We start from the raw sequence: 21,417 nt of genomic DNA, 5'->3' as shown, positions 1-21,417 counted from the left end.
AGAGACAAATGCAATCGCATGGCAGGATGCTGTAAACGGACCAAACTTCAGTCAGGAGAACAACTGAGATAATCCATAACAACTGAGATAATCCATCCACAATACGAGGTTAGTCATTAATATACTGCAACAACATGGGAATAGAGCAGCTGCCAGAGAATTCAACATTAATGAATCAATGGTACAGAAGTGGAGGAAGCAAGAAGAATGAGTTTAATAAAGTTTGATTTATCTGACTGCCTTGTTTCGCTTAATGTGCCTTATAATCCCGTGCACCTTATGGTCCGAAAAATATGTACTGCACACTGCAGTTTAATGTTGCAAAGCACCTCTTTTTAACTTCAGTGGATATTATACATGGTTATGCTCAGGATATGTCAGCCCATTTCTACTGGAAATGCCTTTTGGTTAAACTTTCAGCAAGGAATTTGTATTCGCACTGTTAAATTTTTATATAGCTTTAATGTACATAAAAACCAGCTTCTTGTTTAAGTGAAAATAAAAGGAAGGTTGTCTTTTTGCACTAGTAATGTTGTGGAGTTGTATTTTGTCTTGCATCAATTATATCGTCAGTTATATCGTTATCGCAAATTTTCAAATATATATCGTGATAAATATTTTTGGCCATATCGCCCTGCTCTACCTCCAAGTATGTTTAACAGCACCACTCATATTATTGTCAGACCTTGAGATTGGTCTCTCCGTCAAGACTGGCTGTGGTGATGTGACAGGTGCCATCTGGACGATCTGACGACAGTAACACCAGGTCTGCTGGGAACGTTTCATCTTTAGCCACACGGACGATGTCTCCCACCTAGATGGATAGACAGAAGCAGGCACAGGGTAAAGTCTGTTCAGTTTTTCACTATATTTCAGTTGGATTGTCAAATAATTGTATTCACACATTTACGGTGATGTTTAATTGAGTTAAAATACGTTTAGCATCACTTAGGCAATATTATCACACGTTTTCAGACAGATAGTTTTTCTCCTAAGTACACACACACACAAACAAATATTTTAGAAATCTAAAAGTGTTTAAAACTAAATAGCTAAATGACTTTGTTAAGAAATATATATTGTAGGCAAGTTAAAAATGATTGGGGTGCAACTATTATCAAAATTTGCAAATGTGTTTATTTTTGGTTGTTTTTGACCTCTGTGCTCTTTAGCGTACATGAAAACACCCACAGTTGGACCCTTTGGAGGACGTTGGCTCACTCTGCTTCTAAACAAGCTCCAGAGCCGTTTTTGTATTGTGACAATGTGTTCTGATGTCAATGTGACCCAGGTACTAGGCGCACGCTGCAAGATCTACACGCCGTCCTGTAGTCAGGTGTGCTTTGAGGATGTGGTAGAGTACCACATAAAGACGTAAAGAATACAGTTTTGCCTGAACATTTGCCTAGGTAAATGGAAATGTTAGAGGTACATTCTCCACGTTATTTACTACTCCAGAGCCTGGCCAAGAAGTGTACTGAGCGTTCTCACTGGTTAGTGAAGTGTTGTGAAGCATTTTAGTTCGCTGGGAGTGTTTCAAATGTTTTGTGTGGGAACAGAAATCAAACAAAAACTCTGTATTGTTCACACTCTAGACAATATGTTTAATTGTTATATTACAGTTTGTATGTCTGTGAAGGTTCTCAGTCATCCAGGTCATCGTTGTCAAAGGAGCTTGCAAAGAAAAGTGTCTGGACTTCTTTAAGTTGCTTGAAGACGTTTCACCTCTCATCCGAGAAGCTTCTTCAGTTCTAAGGTCAAATGGTGGAGAGTCCCAGATATAAACCTAGTGGGAGTGACCCCCCACAGAGGGACAAAAGGACCTCTGAAACTGGGCGTGGGTCCCAATCACCCACGCCCAGTTTCACACCTTGGCTCAGGCGAGTAGAGGATCATCAGGGGGTCCTTTTGTCCCTCTGTAGGGGGTCACTCCCACTAGGTTTATATCTGGGACTCTCCACCATTTGACCTTAGAACTGAAGAAGCTTCTCGGATGAGAGGTGAAACGTCTTCAAGCAACTTAAAGAAGTCCAGACACTTTTCTTTGCAAGCTCCTTTGATTACAGTTTGTAATTTTTAGCTTTTTGTCTTTTCAGAGTAATACAACACTACATATGTTACTTATTTAATAGAAGCTATGCAGTTAGATGTTGTTTGTGAGTAGCAGGTTAGAAGTAGATGTAGTTCTCCATAGACTGAGGACAATTAACTCTGAAAGGTCACCAAACACAAAGCAACTAGTCATCCTTTGTATTAGATTAAACAATTTCACTCCTGTTGGCACTTAGTTTCCTGTGAGGAAAAAACCCCTCAAGTGATTCATTTATTCTTTTACTAAAGTACACATTTAGTGATGTCTTTAGTGATGACCCCAGACATGCAACCCACAGTGTTTCCATAGTGTCAGATAAGATCAGGAAAAACCTATAATCATCACACAACCACCATTACCAGACAAGCCGAGGTATAAAATGACACAGTGTTTGAAGGGCAAATGCTGCAGCTAGTTATACAAATACAATTATACATAGAACAGAATCATATCACCGTTTCAGGGTTTATTTGAACAGGTCTCTGAGTGTTTGCATACTGTACCATGGGAAATTAGGTGTTAGAGTGAATTTATAAGCTTTAGATGGGAACAAATTTAAAGAAATGACACTTTAACATCCAAGCTAAAGTTAGTTACGAGTCGTTAGGAGTTGCAAAAAGCTTTTTTTGATACCTTAATTTTCTTGGACCAAAGAAATTCTTTCTAAACTGGAATAACTGGCGTGATTAAGGTCCTTTACAACTTTGATGATCTTACCCTGATATTCTTGGATCTCGTCTGCACCAGACTTCCACTGCGAACCACAAACACTGGAGCCCCATTCACCTCATTGTCAGCCTTGTGTCTCAGCCAATCCTCATAGCCCTGTGAAACACAACCAGTTACAAACTGCAGATGGCAGGTGGTTAAAATAATCTTATTTACCCACTATGGTTGTGTGTGTGGCATGTGTGGCACTACTAGAAACTGATCAACAGAAGTGGCCAAATTTAGCAAGTTATTCTAAACAAACGTGTTTAATGTCAGAAACAGGAATGCTTCAAATGTTCTCAATCAATACTTTATAATTTCAAATGTGCTCTGTACAACAACAAAAGCTTTGAGCTTTGCCTACAAATAGACAATAATCATTGATGACGCATGCATGTTTGTTCCACATTTTCATGAGGAAGAGGAAGCCGCTATGTGGTTATGTTCTCACCTGTTTTATGGCAGTTACTGTGATCACAAAGAACAGAGGCAGGCCGCTGGTTACTGGGGAAGTTGGCGTATCTATCATTAACTTCAAAGAAAAATACAAAACAGAGTTTAGAGATGATGCCAAACTAAAAAAGGGACTGTAAAAGTGGTAGTGGTTTTTGCAACAACGAGCAACTTGAAAAATACGACAGAAGTAGTGGCCAATGTGCATAAACAGGAAACCCGTATAACTTCCCTTAAAGGTCAACGATCAGATAAGAACAAGTCTCACATACACTTTTGAATTACTGTCTTTGTAAGCAGGGTCACTGGGATATTATATTTCCTCACCCCATATCCTGGTCTTAATAATCACAACGAAATGCTGAGCAAAGTGTGTGAAACTGAAGACCAAGCTAAAATGATTTAGTGCCATTGAGCAGTGCTTTTATTAGTGGATATTAGTTTTGGATTGGGGGGTGTTTCATAAGCAGGTTTCTGGCAACTCTTTCACACTGTTGCACTAGGGCTGCTCGATTATGGCAAAAATGATAATCACGATTATTTTCACTGAAATTGAGATCTCAATTATTTGATGATATTTATTTAACAATAACAATGTATTGAATAATGACTTTAAAGATTGTCAAAAAATAATATAAAATAGTGTGCAAATACTGATAACAGTGCAAATGTTTGCAATATAAGAAATAAATGAAAAATGTAAACATCTATGTTTAGTGAACTTTGCAGTGTTGCTCTGTGGTGCAGCTACGACACTGTAGCAAAGTTTACACACTATGTCTACTTGATCCACGTCTGACTCTGCGAGCCCATAATGTTTCCAACCACTGAAGTTTTTTTACCTCTCTTTTCAACCAACGGCAGTCACTCTCCTCTCCAAATAACTTCTGCTTAGCTTTCCGAGCTTCCCTCGGGTCCTCTTAATTGTTGTGACGCGTGTTCGACATGCAGAGAGGTACGCTCGATTTGCCACACGGAGCAGCGCGAGAGTAAAGCACGAGGGAGGTGCTAATAATCGGCTCAGTCATTTTTAATGATCGTTGAAAGCCCAGATCGTAATTTAGATTAAAATTTGATTAATTGAGCAGCCCTATGTTGCACTAATCTACAGGTGGAAGTAGTCATCCAATAAATAAATAAAAAAGTAAATAATTACTCATGAATGTAAACAATGCATGTTCATAAAAAACAACTGCACTGCAAACTTTTCATGTGAGGAAAATGTGCAACATTTGTTAGGCTTCAAGCGTAACCACAAAGGCTTTAGGCAAGCAACACTGAATGTAAAGTGAAACTTTGCTTAAAAGGAAGACGCCTCAAGGAAAAGATCAAAGATATCTTAACACTTTAACAAACACTTTCTGTAAATGGCTACACTAACAGAAGAATTCACCAGTCATCTAGAAACCCATCTAAAGCAATCTTTAAATGGTCAAATTGGCCATCTTAGATGAAAAGAGGCCCCTCTCTCAGTGATTTGAGGCTAAGGTGACTTCAGCCTCACTGACATGTTGAGTGGGTGAAATAGAGTCAAGGCGATTGCTTTGGCTTCACTACACAGTGCAGAATAAATCAGAAGGCTAAAAATTTGAAAGCCAAATCCTACTTCAGCATAAAATGACTGATGCACAGTGAAGGCCTAATGCTTAGGGCTGGCTGCAAAGACACACATATTACTAAGTGAGTAAGTGTGTCGCTTTCATACAGAGGCAGACCAGTCTCTGCTCTGGTACCTAGAAGTCGATGAGTCACTCAATGCTCGGAAGCACAAGAACGAGCACAGGCATTTGTATTAAGAGGAGGAAATACGTCAAGGAGTGTTCACATGCATTTGTGTATCGTTACCTGTACAAGGAAGATAATGAGGAAGTAGAAGTTTGCTATCCTTCTGAATTGCTCAAACAGATTCTTGGGGACAAAATTCCAAACTGTATACTGAAATAAAAAAAAAAAAGAAAACATCTTTCAGGGTTTACTGGGACAGAATAATTGCTACTAAAGGTTCTTTTTTACTAAGTAAAACAGAGGAATTGAATTGCAAATACATAGATGGTGTATTGGAGGTATTCAAACTACTGTACTAGCAACTGTTTATTAGAGCAGAAAAAAAAAAAACACTTTTACTGTGTCGTATTTATACTGGCCATATTTAAGACCTTACATGAATACAATAATATAGTTAAATGATATTCTGATTACCCCTGTAAAATATCTTGTCTATGGCTAGAGTGTTCACTGACATTTCCAAATTGGAGCTTGAGATAAAGGAGTACAGCAGCTGTGCTGAGCTAAAGTGTTCTTCAGATAAACTGATTACTGGTTGCTCATTTGCACATTTATTTACTCAATAAATGTGCCGTTTAAGTCTTTCTCTTACTTTATTAAGATAAAATGCTACAGACAGTTAGGTCCATAAGTTTCTGAAGAATGAAAGTTTTGGTAGCTTTACCTCTGTGCACCACCACAATGGATTTTAAAATCCAACAATCAAGACTTGAATCAAGTCCCAAATTTCCATAGGCTCAGAAGTAAAGAAGCATCATTTTAAATTACAGGAATTTTTAATACTTGAATGAAAATCCTTTGCTGTCAATGACTTCTGGATCCTATGGACATCATCAATGCTGTGTTAAGATACTCTCTGAGCAGAGAGTATAGCCCTGTACACTTCACAATTCATCTTGCTGCTTCTATCAGCAGTCACATCATCAGTAAACACTAGCAGCCCAGTTCCACTATCACCCATACATGCCTGTGCTAGTGCCTGGGTTATTGTACTAGATTGTAGATGTGGCCCCTCCTGAAGTTCTTCTCATCTCCTGAAAGGGCTGGACTGGGACGAGCTGTCACGACGCATTGTTATTATAAATAAAACGTGATCGTGAGCAAAAACGGTGTGTGTTTGTTTGTGTGTGTCGCATACCTCACAAGCTCATTTTAGGAGTTCCATTGACAAGCTATATTATACAAGTTGAATATTTGGAGTCAACAGCCAATATAGGTCACCCCCATTTAACATAAAATAATGAAGCCTCGCCTGAAACTGGTTGTCAGTTGCTTGTCCAATAACTTTTGAGCAGCTGAAAATGGGGACCATATATTAAAATGTGATTACTAAGCAGTTAATGCAATGTTTTTGTTAAACCCTTTGAATCAAAGCTCTGCATTTCGAGCTAATCTTAATTGAAAGAAATTCTATTGCTGTGTAAAGAGGAAAAATATAAAACACATATGGACCTAACTGTATGAGTACACACGAATGGCAGAATTTACCTTATCCAAAATCAGTTTCAAATCAATGCCTGACTAAAGCAGGTGCTTTAACCCTCCCGTCAATCATTTAATCTACCAGCTAATCAATGACAGTCATGATTGCTGGAGGCAGGCCCTAGCTCCTTTTCTTTGTTATCCTTTTGTCTTGCCAGTGTTCTAACTGACCTACCTAGCCTCTCACCAACACACAAGTTTTCTGTCTGTGCTAATCCTGTTATCAACAAATCACACTTTAAGCTTATCTCTCTCCTACCACACCAGAGATACACACTAATGTATTTAGCACTGGTCAACACTGGTGTCCGAAACCAGACTGAGTTTAGAGTTTCTCTGAATGACAATTTTTCTGTAGCCATAGTTGCTGTGACTGCAAAATGTTAGCGTTCATATCAAGAGGGGTTTTTTTTTCCCCTTGCACTTTTGACACAAATTTTAAGATCATAATTGTAACATACCTTGGATGAGATGATTCTGTTGTCGGCAAAGCGTTGTGGTATGTAGTGGCCATTCTGAGGGAAACGGTTAGCTACGTACACTGTCCTGGTATCACTCTGATGAGGGGGGTCAAAGCCCTGAGGGAGAAAAGGGTGAGGCAGAAACACCAGACAAGTGTAAGGAAAGGTTAAAAAAAACAAAAACAAAACTGTATAGCTACCCAGATTTAAAACATCATCACTTCAACACCACACTAACTATAAAATTGCAGTTAATGATGTCATTGCAATATTATGATCTTATTTTAAACCAAGTTATTTAATACTGTTGGTGGTGTGATAAACCACTGCAAGTCTACACCGCACTAAAGTCCACCTGGGGCAACGTTTTGTTCTTCTATTCATTGTGGTTTCAGCTGCTGTATAGTTGGGAGTGTAAAGTGATTTCTCTGTGGGCTGTTATTTTGTTGAGTGCAGCACAGCTTAGTTTGGGGCTTGATAGATTTTACAGTAAGAGACAGAAAGAGAAGCAATACCAGACACGACGCTACTGTTACAGAATGTAAATACACATATCAAGAGTGAGAATATGGCAATGTGGCATTCCTTGTTTTATGATGACTGTATGTTTCCATTTAAAAGCAAATTTCTGAAAAGCCAGCCATATGCAACAAACTTGGTAAAAGTTTTAGTTTTAGTATAGAGTCAAATAGGGCTGTTCGATATAACGATATATATCGGATGACGATATAAAAACGTCCATCGTTTCATTTTACGCTATTGTTTATTTCGTGGTGTCGCAAAATAAACTGTTTACGGCAATATTTTTTCATCGTTCTGATGGTCAGTGTAGTGGCTATATTAATTTAAGTTCTCTCTTTCTCTTATATTTAAGATAACCACACTACAGATGGACAAGTGCCTGTTTTTATGCACGACAGTAAAACCATCGCGTGTCGGCTTGTTTTTTTTCCACGTAAACCTTTCACAATAAAGCTCAAGATCCTGTTGAGACTTTTCAAAATAAACTGAATCGCGTGAAAGAGTTTGCAGAATGTTTACGGATGAGAAGCAAAAAAGAGCCATCAGGTGCTAAAAATATACCTTAGACTCAAACGTTAGAACAGGCTTTTCCCCGCAGCACGCTGTGTAATAAATACTTCCCAAAAAAAAAAAAAAAAAAAAAAAAAAAAAAGGCGTCCGTTACAACTTATGTCTAAAAAATGTATCGTTTCATGCATCAGTTAAAACACTCAACTCCACGTTCATGACGCTCAGCTGGAAACACTTCGCGCAAGTCGAGCTGCCCGAGATTCACAGAATTTACAGAAAATGTTACATTCTTGTGATTTATATCGTTATCGGGACATGAAATTTTGGTCATATCGCACAGCCCTAGAGTCAAATCATTTTCACTTTTTCAGACAGTTAGACAACATAACACATTTATGAAAGCAAAACAACTTTACAAGCAATGCCATCAACTTGAATGCAGACAAGCCTTATTGCAAACAATGTGGTAAGGCATGAATAACTAGATCAGAAACAGCTGGTGTAAATCCCACTTACCATAAAGATATAGTCATCAGTGAGTGGGGGTTGAGGGACATGGGAAGGGATCTCAAGACTGGATTGTAGGTCACTGACCATTGGTATCGTAAGCCACAAACTCTGTTCAGTGAGTGGCATAGATGGTTTATTTTATTCCTCTTACAAACCATATATCTTCTCGGTTTTTGGACTGATAAGTCTTGAGATCTATTCTCAGGTGCCTTAACCCCCACTCACATCAGGTGACCTCAATAGGTCACACGATAGGGTGGGGCAAGGTGTCACAGTGGTTTGACCCGAAATCATGATGGTAATGGCCGATGCCTTTTTTCACATCTTGGCTTATGTGATGACTAGAGCTGGGCGATAGAACGATAACGATATGTATCGCGATATAACTTTTACTCGATAGAGAAATTAAGCTATCGCGATAGACCTCGCCGCTCTTGTCCTCTTAAAAAAAAAAAAAAAAAAAAAGGTCAGCCAATCCAAATAAAGTAGCGCAGAGCCGAACCAATCACAGCCGCAGTGTCACGTCGCGTCACTTGTTACGTACAGCACAAGTGCCAAGCCGCACGTGTGTTTGTTTGGGAAGCAGCCAGCGGGTAATGGAGCCAGCGCATAATGGAGGAAATGAGTGTGCCGACTAGAAAAATCAACCGAGCGTGACCGAAGAGAAAACAGATGATGGTTCCAATGCCGGAGAGATTGTCGAACGGAAGAGCCATAGAAGTTCCGTAGTTTGAAGGTATTTCGGCTATTTCAAGTCTGACAAAAAACAGAGTAGCGTGCACTGTAAATTGTGCCGAAAGCAAGTCTGGAAATACAATAAACTGGTGCATGCGTCACACTGCGCCACGTTATTGTTTCGGTGAAATGAATTTCTACAATACTGTTACTGTTAATTCTACTCTCTGCAGTGTTTAAATGCTTACACACACACACAGTTACTGTCTGTCCACACATACGACTCGGTTCTGCTTCTATGCCGCAGCTTTGTTTACTTTTTCCCACCGAGGCTTCTAGACTTCTGATTGGCCAACATTTCTGCACGGTTAGGAATCTAGCGCCACCTGCTGCTTTGGCATGTTCATAGCAGCGTTTTCCTTCATTTCTCCCTTTATGTGCGGACAGGATTATTTTTTAAAACGAAAACGGAAAATCTCCGTTTTCAAAAATACCCGTGTACGTGTGGACGTAGCCTCAGTCTCTGACTGGAAGCGCTAATTCGTCATTCGGCTTTTGTCAGACTAAAGTAACTGTTAAAACTGTTTGAAAATCTAAGCTATACAACAAGGAGAGATTGAGAATTTCCTTTTAGTTCTCAGTTTATTTGATATTGACAAAAGTTAGTCAGTTTTGTCTGTTCTTCTGTAAAACAAACTAAGATTTATTTTTAGAATTAATATTTTGTTTCTAAGTGGAATTGACAATTTAGTCTGTTTCGTTTGTTCTATTTTGAAACTTAAACGCTTTAGCGGCTGCCTTTTGTGTAGTTTGCAATATTTGCCTTTATTTATCTGAAAAAGTCTCATGTTCCTTAAGTACATCTACCCTGTTGAACTTATTATGGGAAATAAATATTTAAAAACAAGCTGCTGATTATTTCACATTTTACTTGTGAGCAACGGCACATTTAAATCTTACAAATATAGTTATTTGGCTGATATCGTGATAGATATCGTTATCGCCTGAAATGAAAAAAACATATCGTGATATGAAAAAATCTCATATCGCCCAGCTCTAGTGATGACACAACTAATAGTTGGTCAACAACCACTTCCTAAGCGACAACCTCAACTAGAGATAAATACCTTGGACTTAGAAATGAAGAAGCCTCTTAAATATGAGGAAAAACATCTTTTTTTTAAAAAAACAACCTGCTTTTCAAGCTCTTTAGACTTCCATGTTGTTGTTAACTGAGAACTACACAAACACGTTCATATTGTGCACCTCAATTTTTCTGACCTGCTGTATTCTACCGTGGCTGCTGCATCTGGGTTGAAGACACGAGGGTATGATCATGTTGGTTTTTACTGCCATAATAATATTTCAGTACAGAAGCTCAGAGATATCTCCCTCAGATATACAGAGGGAGATGTTGCAACAGTTCAAAAAGCTTGAAAGTCTTTGCTTCCACTTTTGACTTCTTGTCTTCCTACATTGGCACTTACGTGGCAGTATTGTATGAGTGGCGACACATATCGTTCAGGTGAGAACGATGAGGTATCGTGCTGTACCTCATCTGCTTCAGGGTTTGCTGTGTTGCGTTCAGGACAGTGCTGTGTTTGGACTCTCGGCTAGTCTGCTCATTGTTTGTGATATAAGTGGAGGATATGATTAGACAGTTTTTGATATATTTCAGACACATTGTTATAATACTGCAACAATTGTGCACCATACATTCATAATTCCCTCTGTTGCATAAACAAACTGCAGGACATCTGCATTTGAGGCCATGTTCTAATTGCAATCTGTCTCCAACATAAATCTGTCCAAAGCTAACTTCCATACTTAAATACTCTGGTTGAACTGTATATAATTACATAACAACCTTTCATGTTTTACTTGCATATTAAAATTTCACATTTAAAGCATTCCATTTCTTTTTAAAGCAGCACTTTTTGTTTAAAGTCACTTGCAAATATTTCATAAACATGCTACTTAAAACGTACCTCTAACATATTTACATTCAGATTGAGCAATTCAAATCTCCAGCATATTCTGGCAGGTCTTTGATAGTCACTACACCCTCAACATGTAAGAAAAATAACACCAATGACAAACAAGGTGAACTTTTCAACAAGTGACATTTCTAAGATTTTCTGGCGCTGACTGGTCTGACAAACCCCACCCAACTGCTGTACACAGATGACTAAAGGAGGCGTTTCCTATTATTCACAAATGTAAGTGACGCAATATGCACACCCGACCACACAAAAAAGAATGTATCTGGGTTACGTCACTACACTCCCAGAAAGATCAACCTCTTTTCAGGGACACATGTAAACCATTAGCACTTTGTAATGTTCTCAGTCTCTTCATCTTTCTCCCATCTGACCGTTGTGAAAATGAATGCAGCACATGCAGTTCAATGACTGAATAACAGAACACCTGTTAGCCTTTAGCTCATATGACTTTGTCATACAGTAACTCAGCCAATGGGCAATGCAGGTGATGGCATCAAATCAGTTATCCACTTGTGGAAACAATATTTTCAGTATTCTTCATTTATTCTTTTTGTATTATTTGCTCACAGTAGGGCTGGGCGATATGGCCTAAAATCTATATCACGGTATAATTTGAAGCATGTGCGGTAATGATATACTGTATATCGCGATATATTCTTTTCTTCTGTATAACGTATTTTACACACTATAAAGGCAAACTTAAAATCCTTTAATTTTTCTCAAAAATCGACAGTGCGCCTTATGTATGAATTCTGGTTGTGCTTATTGACCTCAAAACAGATTTTATGTAGTACACGGCACTCAAAAATGTTTTAGTACGACTTTGATAAGCTATGAAGCCGCACCGCCTGATAGATTGTCGGAGCATTACAGCTACCGTAGTCAGGAGCCTTGTGGAGTAATCTGGGTCCAAAACCTCTGTCTGCTTCAGGTCCCAAAGTCAAACGAACATTGCGGCATCACTGAGAGTTAAAAACTGTCTAAATTCTTTCATCTTTATTAAAATGATCAGAATTGCTGCTTTACCAGGTGTAACAATTAAGTTTAACATTCAGGCATCCATGAAAACAGAATTTATTAAATACAACGGAGTTAGAAGTTAGCAGGAAGTTAGCTCGCTAGCTTCCACCTAAACATGATATGCCATGTTCTGACTGAGATATCTGAAAAAATTAAAACGTACAGCTCTGCTATCACTTCCAACATAAATGAAGACAGAAAACTAAGCAGTGACGTTTGTAGGGTTACGAAAGATGGACTAGCTGGTATATAATGATGTCCTACGTAATCGCTAGCAAAACAGCTACGTTAGCATAACATTAGCACAGTGAAGCTGAAGGATGAACGCTTTTTTCCACTCGATAAAAATTAACGTGAGGGTTTCTCCTGGTTAGGGACAAATGCAATTGCATAGCAGGATGCTATACACGGACCAAACTTCAGTCAGGAGAACAACTGAGATCCAGCCACAATATGAGGTTAGTCATTGATATACTGCAACAGCACGGGAATAGAGCGGGTGCTAGAGAATTCGGCATTATTGAATCAATGGTACGGAAGTGGAGGAAGCGCAGTTTTTGGCTTTCCTCTTATTCCAAAAGTGCTTAGTCTCTTTGCTATTACTGTCGCCCAGCATAATTTGCAGATGATGTTGTTTGCAGCCGCTGCAATGCTTTCGACCAAAACAGGCGCAGCTTGATGATGACACCATCAACATGCGCTATTGTGGTAGCGTATAGTAAAAATCTCTACCGTTGGCCAAATTTATATTGTTTCTACCGTATACCATTTATACCACCAACCCCTAGCTCACAGCTTTAAAAATATGGGCAGAGAAAAAAAGAGGGAAAATTTTCTCTCTCTCTTTTTCTGCATTTACATTTATAAAATTATATAAACATTGGTCAATTAACCACTGCAGCAACTTTAAGAAACTGTTGTTCAACAGTTATTTGATATACACAGCTCAGTAGGCATTGTTGAAAGTACACGAAGAAGCTGAATTCTGCATTGTAGTAACACCATGACCAATTAGGATTTTGAAGAAGTGGTTGCAGAATTAAGGAAAGGGCACACAGGCACTGAGCCCCAAGATGTTTTACGTGTGTGTGTTTACACATGTAAAACATGTTGGGGCTCAGTAACATAAATATCCTGAGCCCCTGGCATCCTCCGATCACAAGACAGGGAGTGCATTTCCCATTGGCTTAACGAAATCCACAGTAGATTATTTAAGTAGTCTGTAGTTTGAAGGGAAGACACCAACTTGTCTGCAAACACTCATTTACTGACGGCTGAGCAGCAGTTTAAAAAACAAAACAAAGGTCTATTTGACCGGATCATTCATGAATGAATGAATATATATATATCAGCTAAAAGGTGGATTTGTCTTAGTGAGATATTTGTCCTTTACTTCAAGTTAATGGGCAACTGGAGATTGGAAAGTATGTAGAATTAAGCATTTTGTTTTCTTGTTTGTCCCAGTAGCACTGCATTAATAAATGTCTTGGATTGGAATGAAAAGTAGACAAATGTTTAATGATTAAATTAAACCAGTAAACCATTAACTTAATGGCTTACTGCACAAGTGTTATTTGTAGTAGTATAAAAATGCAATATGTATATTGCAACTTTTCTAGTCTTATTAGTAATGGCAAGCAACAGCTCACTGTGAATTCTTAACCAGGGATATTTTAATGTTCTCTTTTTAAAGAAAATGAAACTGCAGATGGTGAGGGGCCAAGAAGTAACTTTTGTAAGCCAAAAAATTCCCCACAGGCAGAAAAGCAACAGATGAGTCACTAAAATTAGTCAATCCTTACAGAGAGCTTAAAGCAGTTACAAATTTTAACAGTGCAAACATCATGCTTAACACACCTTTACGCAACTGCTGTGAGCAATCCAGACAACAGTTACTGGAGATTTATTCTGTTCCTATTTGTCACCCAGTTTTTCAGGCAACTGTGGAAATTGCCTGAGCACGACACGGAACTAACATTTAAGTTACCCAATCATTAATATCTTGGTGAACAATAACTACAGTTAAAATGACTGATGGCCAAATACACAAAAACCTGCGTAGCTCTAACAAACATGTTCTCATGTTAAAGAGAACATTGAGAGAAGCACCTCAGTCGATGCTTCTGCAAGTCCAGCATTACGGCTTTAACAGGATCCGTTTTCTCTATAGTTCAGCGTTAAGCTAATGACACTTCAAACAAACTGCACGTAATTGTCGACTTCCCCCATTCAGTTGCAACCTAACAACAGACCGACACCATCTTTTAGCCATCTTGACACATACCAAAGTTAAATAGATACAACTCACCGCCCTACAATTTTAGTCGCGCTGCAGTCTGCAACCACTAGTGTGACTATGGCTATGGAAATATTTTGGATTATTTACCTGATCAACAGTCCAAGGACTAAAAGATATTCTGTATTTTTGTATATGATACAGAAAAAGTTAAAATTTTGACATTTGGCACAAAGCACAAACTTGGCATTTGTGCTTAAAAATGACTAATTTTATGCTAATTCAATTCACAAGGTAGCTGCCAAAGCATTTTGTGGATCCGATGCAGCTCTGCTATATAAGATTACAGATTTCTGCAGTGCAGCAGGAAGTTTATCTAATGAAGGCTCTGCAGACATTTGTTTGGATAGACATAACATGAAGAGGTTGACTTATTTTAAAATAAAATATTCCTAAACAGTTGAACATGGTTTGTTGTTTTGAGGACCAGCGGTAATAAGCCGAACACATGTGAAGTCTAGAGTGAAAAGTGCAGTAATTTATGACATTCTATTTCTATAGCACAAATGTCTGAAAACTGCTTGCCAATCTGAGAGTGGATGGATACAAGTAACAGATGAATAACAGATACTTTTACTCCTGCTGGGTTTACTCAATTTTTAACACCACTACCAGGTGTACCTCACAATTTTGAGTTAAACACCTTCACGTAACCATATATGCATTAAATATATTTTGAACATTGTATGAAAAATGAACATTATACCACTGAAAATGAAGATAAAAGTAGGCTTATAACTAAAAACTATAAAGCTGAAATCAGCTTGTTTTCATCCATTGACTCTATACCCCCATCAATTTGAAGGCTGACAGGTAATTAGTCCCCACATAAAGCCTACAAGTCCCACAATGCCTTGGGGGAACAGCCCTGAATAATGGCAACGCAACACAACCAAGGGGTCATATTACAGATTAAGTGGCACTTAATCAAACGCGATGAGCTACCGGTAAATGGAAATGTTAACAAAAAAGTGAGGTGGTTGTAAAAAGAAAAAAGAAAGGGGGGGGCAATAAACAGTATGTACTCATGTACAGTGGGTACTAGTTTTAAACATAAGACTGATGACAACAGCAATACAATAAAATAAACTGCATATAAGCTAAACTGATGGACTACATCACCAAATATAAAATATTATAAAAAAAATATTGTTGTACAACCCACAGCAACAGAGTAGTCAGAGCAGGGCTAGAGAGTAAGGAATGATATTTTATCATGGGTGACATAAGGATGTTTTATTGCTGCGTGTCAGTGGATTGTTACAAGGGCTGCTGCAGCAATATCCAGGAAAGAGCCTGAATGAGACTCAAAAAAATGTAGGAAACTCCCATTTGCTCAATGGACTACAGATGAGTACTATAGACAGATGTTTTTTTTTTTCCTTTTGCTCATTTGCGCTCTTGATAGTTGCTCTATTTTTCATGATTATATCATGATTAACGTGACTTGGTAAAGCAAGGGTAATTCATTAAATACTTCTCTCATAGTGCACTTAAACTATATACAAAACCTCAGGAAGACTTATACCAGTCTTTTTAATATCTGTCAGCAATAACATACACACTTTAAGTCTCCATAAAGACATCTAGAAAACCCAGTTCCCAGGCTTGCAAACTAGTATGTCAAAGACTTTGCTTTTTTGCTACCATTCTTCATGCTTTAATTTCTGGTTTGTTTTATAGTGTAACTGAACCAAGACTGACAATGAAAACCTGTCACATCTCTCTCCCCCCTCTCCCTTTTCATTCCACCAGAAAGAGCTGATAAATAGTATGAGTGAACAAACATCCCCATTCTACCGTCCAGCTGATATTTGGGTCAGACTAATGCCCCTCAACAAACTTTTTCATTAGGCCAGCTGTATAAGGTGCATTTTAATGACACTTTTAATTAAGCAGCCAGGTCAATTAGGCGGGATGGGTCAAATGAGCTGAGCTATCTTAAATTAGGAGGAGGCTATGTACCATTTCTAAATAGACCCCTAACTCTCTGTGGTGCTCTTAATCTCCAAAAGCAAAAAGGATTTTTTTTTTAAACAGGCAAACTTGAAGCTGAGCATGACTCATAAAATTTAATAAGTGTCACTTTAACTTAACCTTAACTACAGAGAGTGCACAGTGAGCGGGGAGAGGTCAAAAACACCCCCAACACTGATTAAACTCAGTAGACATGGTGACATCAACCGTTTGTGTGTGGCTAATCTCATAATATGCAATCACTCATTCATTCACATGGCTCTTCACCACTGGTCACGCCACTCTCATTTGCCGATCACTGAATGTGCTTCTTATCCCAACTCTGCTTAAACATAGTGAAATAACCACACAGACCTTCATGATTACAGCCACAAGCACCGTGACACTGTAGCTTTCTTCAGCCATAATTCAGAACTCGTTCTTTCTACTGTACCAAAACGGGCCACTATTGTGGTTTAACTGATGCCTTCGCCCGTCAATGCGACCGTCATGTTTGCAGACAAACAACAGGTGATTACAGCAGAAACAGGATGCGGTGTGACGAATCAAATCAGTTCAATTTTAAATAATACATACAGATATAGATCATGTAAGGAAAGCAGGGAACAAAGAAGTGGGCCGAAATAAAGTTAAAATAACACAAGCTAACGTCAATTATTACCCTCGAGTGTTGAGGCTTACGTCTTAACTAGCTCAGTTAAAGATAGTTTATTAGTCCCCTGAACAAAATTTAAATAGAACATTTGAAACTGAGCTCAGTCTAAGCGAAAGTTGTGCGTTAACACTAGATATAAAGCGTCTCTGGCTTGCTTTTAACTTTGCCAAGTTTGACGTTGTTAGCCAGCTAGCTAGTGTTAAGGTAGTTAACTCTCAGGTGCATTTAGTAACGGAAATCACCCGACAGTTGTTAAAATGCTATCAAAGTTCGAACCAAACTTATACCTCAAGCTCAAATTTGAACTCAACCAATGTCCCTTGTTGAGGTCTAAACTCTTTATTACTGACAGCTAGCAGATAAGGTAATTGTTAGCTAACGTAACCTACACCTGACTGTCACTAAGGGGAAATGGAATGTTTTGAACACATCAGCAACAGCCAATTGGCTATGTTAGCTTGCTCTCTAAATAAAGTTTATTCTGCTTTCCGCGGGCTAAGCCTTACAATACGTAAGGAGACTGGCTGCTGTGGCGAACTAATAAGAGGAAAGCGGTATGTATGAAGAAGATGGAACGTGCGGTTTCATTTACCAGCTGCTGTCGTATCCACCGAATCATCCTTGCAGAATACGTTCCAAGTAGCCAGCACAGTCGCTAGCCCAGCGCTAGCAACTAGCTACTCCAACAAAACCGTCCCGAAACATAAATATTTCCCCCGAGAGGCAATCCTTCTCGGTGCATTACACGACACATTCACACGGCGCCACTGTGCTATAAGATGCATTCAATCTTTCCCATTCACGGTAATGTCCGACAAAAACAATTTCTGGTTTTAAAAGAAGTGACAGACGGCTGGCCACAGAGTCCCACCGAGCAGCGCTGCTACATCTCTCCTCTGCCACGATCACTTTTCCTCTGCCAGCAGCCTCAGCCTGTGCAGATACAGCTCTGGCTGCTCTCCGGTGGCCTTTGCACGCCCCCTGCCTGTCTGCAATTAAAAATGATAGCTAGATAGACTGACAGATACAGTAGCCGGATAGATATTTTCCATACTGTGCGGGATAGACCTCACTCCACATAGTTCATAGTGTATATAAGAATTTCAGCTGTGCTATTAAAGTGCAGATGTATGGTATAATAGGGATCGTGCAAGGTTCTCCAGGTAGCTTACTAGGCAGCTAGCGAATCTTGTATGAATTGGAGCTGGAAATTGTGTTTAGGTGCATTTGTTTTATTCTAGTGTATCTTAAATATCTTAATAGACTGTTTATTTATCATCTCCTGAAGTAAAACCTAACTACCTATGAGCTGGAAAAACTGGTCGGTTTATCTTTTATCCTTTATCTCTTTCTTCTAAAACTGCCCAACTACCAGTTGTTCCAGATTTTCTCTTGTAAGGCATCTCACATAAAGTGAGGTCATCTTAGTCCATCCATTACTTCCCCTCCCTCCTTGAATACTTGGCTGCATCCCAGTCAGTCGATAATGTATAGAGAGAAAATGATACCTAACGTGGAATGCTTGAGAATTTATGTATCTGTAAGTTTCAGGACTGCACCGTGCTCTTTGTACGTGATCGAAAGCACCAACATGATACTTCTATTGATGAAGAGTGAAGAAGAGCAAATGGCAAGTGATAATGATCCTGTGTAATCAATGTGTTCGAGCAGCTATATTTGGACCAGAACAGCTGCAGCTGCCCAAGCATTTCCTCTCCTCTGTTTCTGGCCTGCTGTCAAAAGGAAAGACGCCCATGTATTTGCATGCTTTTGCATCATCCCCAGTACCTTCACCTTTGCTCCTTAAGTGGCCAGAGTGAGTCTAATGTCTACAGCACACAGTTTATCTGATTTCTGCTGGACTTTTCATGATGGCAGTCTTACAAAAAAACAAAAAACAGACAAACTAAGCCAAAAGCCACCGATATGCATTTACCCGGGATTAAGACTGCTTTAGGTCAGCAGCAGGCGAGAGTGACTGTGTGCGCAACGTCTTGCCTTTAAGGCCTCGTCATCTATCACGTACAGAGTAACCAGTGACACAAGCCCCATTGTGTGCTTTGTGTTTCTGCTCTGCATCCAGTAAAAACAGAAATGTCACTTTTTAAAAGAGCAGATTTACTCTGCAAATCCTGCAGATAATCTGCTATCTGTCTGCATGTGTGTGTGAGACTGAAGCTCAGTGTTTCTGCCCATGTGACTGCAAGGGAAATCTCTGGTTTACATTGGCTTACATAACGCCACTGCAGCAGCAACATCTGGGTGCTCCTACCTGACAGCTGGACTGGAAACAGTATGTCAGTTTTTAATGTGAGAGGCTGCCAGGGCTGTGCATATTTCAGCTGTTGAGATGAAAACATTACATTTCTAAAATGTGTCAGAGAAATTCTTTTTCCAGTTAATCTGTTGTTTGCCGAGGTTGCAAAGCAACTAAAAATAGTGATTCAAGCTCATCCTACACATGAAAGAGAAAAGAACCAATCCTTTATTTTGATTTGAATCATTTACTCTCAGGAAAATGTCTTGTGTAATCTAAGTGTACTTTTTTTACCTTAAGTTTTATGGTCAGCTGCATAGTGATCATAGACATAGAAACTGCCAGTTGAAATGTGTGTGTTGTACCTGAGACATGAGATGACTGGCCAGTGATTCATAATGCCCTCTATGTCTGTCATGGAAATGGATGGCAAGGCACCAGACATTGCTTGGCTGCCTGCCCAGCTTTGTATTGAATTCAACTTATACTGCAATCTCGCTTGCAACACAGTACTGTGGTCTAACAGGTTAATATTACTCACCATACTGCACCGTTCAAGAAACAAGTCAGTTACCTGCATGTGTGCCTCCTCACACACTGTTGGGCCACACATGTTTTACATGTGTCATGTGAGACATGTTCCAACCATGGCTGGGCTACACTGTAGAAAAGATGGCATCTTTATGTCTGCATAACATGTGGCAGTGTTTCTAGACACACATTATTTTAGAGGGGGATCCAGCACCACGTGTTGTGGTGTACGTTTACTCCATTAAAAGGAAATACTGCATGAGTTCTTTGTTAAAAGTAGATATGTGGATACAGGTACGAGGTCTTCATAATCCATTTAAGCAATAAATCAAAAATGGACAAAACTAAACTAAAAAGGCTGTCATGTAAACTGTGCAAGGAAAGAAAGCACGGGTGTTTGACCTCTGGATTTGCCTTACATTTGCGTGAGGCACACCCTGTTTTGTTTCGAAATGACTTGAGGCAATGAGAGCCTGAATTAGTAGGACAACTTAAAAACTTCCTTTCCTTTCCTTTCCTTTCCTTGTCAATGTACATTAAACTGAATTAATTCATCAGGCCTGTTTAACCATGCCCTGGATGATCCTCTTGGTAAATACACCAGCGCTAAGTGGCTTTCAATCATTACCACCACGTATCCCCAGCAGTACTAATAGGCTTAGGACAAGAACTCACTATCAGCTCAGACTCTGCTCCCTCCAAGTCCAGCTTACTTGCTCAAGTTTCGGTTACCACTTTATATGTGGGTATATTAGCATTTGTCTTGTTGCGTTAGCATGAATAAATGTCTTACTGTGAGAGAAAAAAAATGAATAATGGACTCAGGGGAGCCTAACATTGGTCGTTATGCCTCTTAGGGAGATAGAAAATGAATGGACTGGCTTTTAAAGTGGATGGCTGAATCAATACCAAATGGCCATTAGTCTTGAAAATATAAATAAATAAAACATTGCTTTCAGAATGAATACTGGCGTGAAAAAAAGGGAAATGGTTTAATTTAGTTTTCTCAATGATGGACACTGGTCCTCGAGAGAGGCAGCAGTGGGGGAAAAAGTTAGTTGATAGTCACTGGTGGGAGGTTTTTAAATCATCTATCCAAAGGAAAGAGCTGTGGGAGAGATCTAACATGTGGTATAAGTCTCCCTCTTGAGGACAAAAGAAGGTGTTGCAAATATAAAACAGCAGTTCAGTAAACTTTAAAACAGACACTACAGTTGTTCTAAAGTACCAAAGCCATAATCTCATTCTAAGGCCCAAAACCTGAATTTTACTAATTTACTTTTCTAATTTACTGAATCATTCGGCTTTTTGAGAAAAAACTTTAAGCCCCTTTTACTCACTGGAAGACATCTTTTCCACAGTGACAAACTTTGTGATGCATAAATGAAGCCACAGGAGGTGGAAGTTAAACTGAACTACAGCACGTATATTAAAATAACACACACAGGCATACTGATGTCATTTATATGATATACGG

General features: G+C 39.0%; 1 protein-coding gene across 3 annotated transcripts in view; it reads right to left on the bottom strand.

Moving 5' to 3' along the window:
* Window positions 1-18,151, bottom strand: part of atp11b (ATPase phospholipid transporting 11B) — a 50,995-nt gene extending 32,844 nt beyond the window's left edge. Inside the window, exons 1-6 of one of the 3 annotated variants that reach the window (XM_026147628.1) lie at window positions 17,745-18,151; window positions 6,985-7,101; window positions 5,102-5,191; window positions 3,255-3,335; window positions 2,810-2,917; window positions 686-814 (exon numbers count right to left, since the gene is read on the bottom strand). In XM_026147628.1, coding sequence (XP_026003413.1) covers window positions 686-814; window positions 2,810-2,917; window positions 3,255-3,335; window positions 5,102-5,191; window positions 6,985-7,101; window positions 17,745-17,771 — 552 coding nt within the window. In that variant the 5' untranslated portion in view covers window positions 17,772-18,151. Of the gene's footprint in view, window positions 1-685; window positions 815-2,809; window positions 2,918-3,254; window positions 3,336-5,101; window positions 5,192-6,984; window positions 7,102-16,851; window positions 16,999-17,744 lie in introns of those variants that run through there. The other 2 variants (XM_026147627.1, XM_026147629.1) reach the window with 2 other exon arrangements.
* Window positions 18,152-21,417: the final 3,266 nt, after the last annotated feature.

Source organism: Astatotilapia calliptera, chromosome 17, assembly GCF_900246225.1.
Source record: "Astatotilapia calliptera chromosome 17, fAstCal1.2, whole genome shotgun sequence".
Lineage (NCBI taxonomy): Eukaryota > Metazoa > Chordata > Actinopteri > Cichliformes > Cichlidae > Astatotilapia > Astatotilapia calliptera.
Note: the sequence above shows the minus strand (reverse complement) of the source record. Positions and strands in the feature narration are given on the sequence as shown.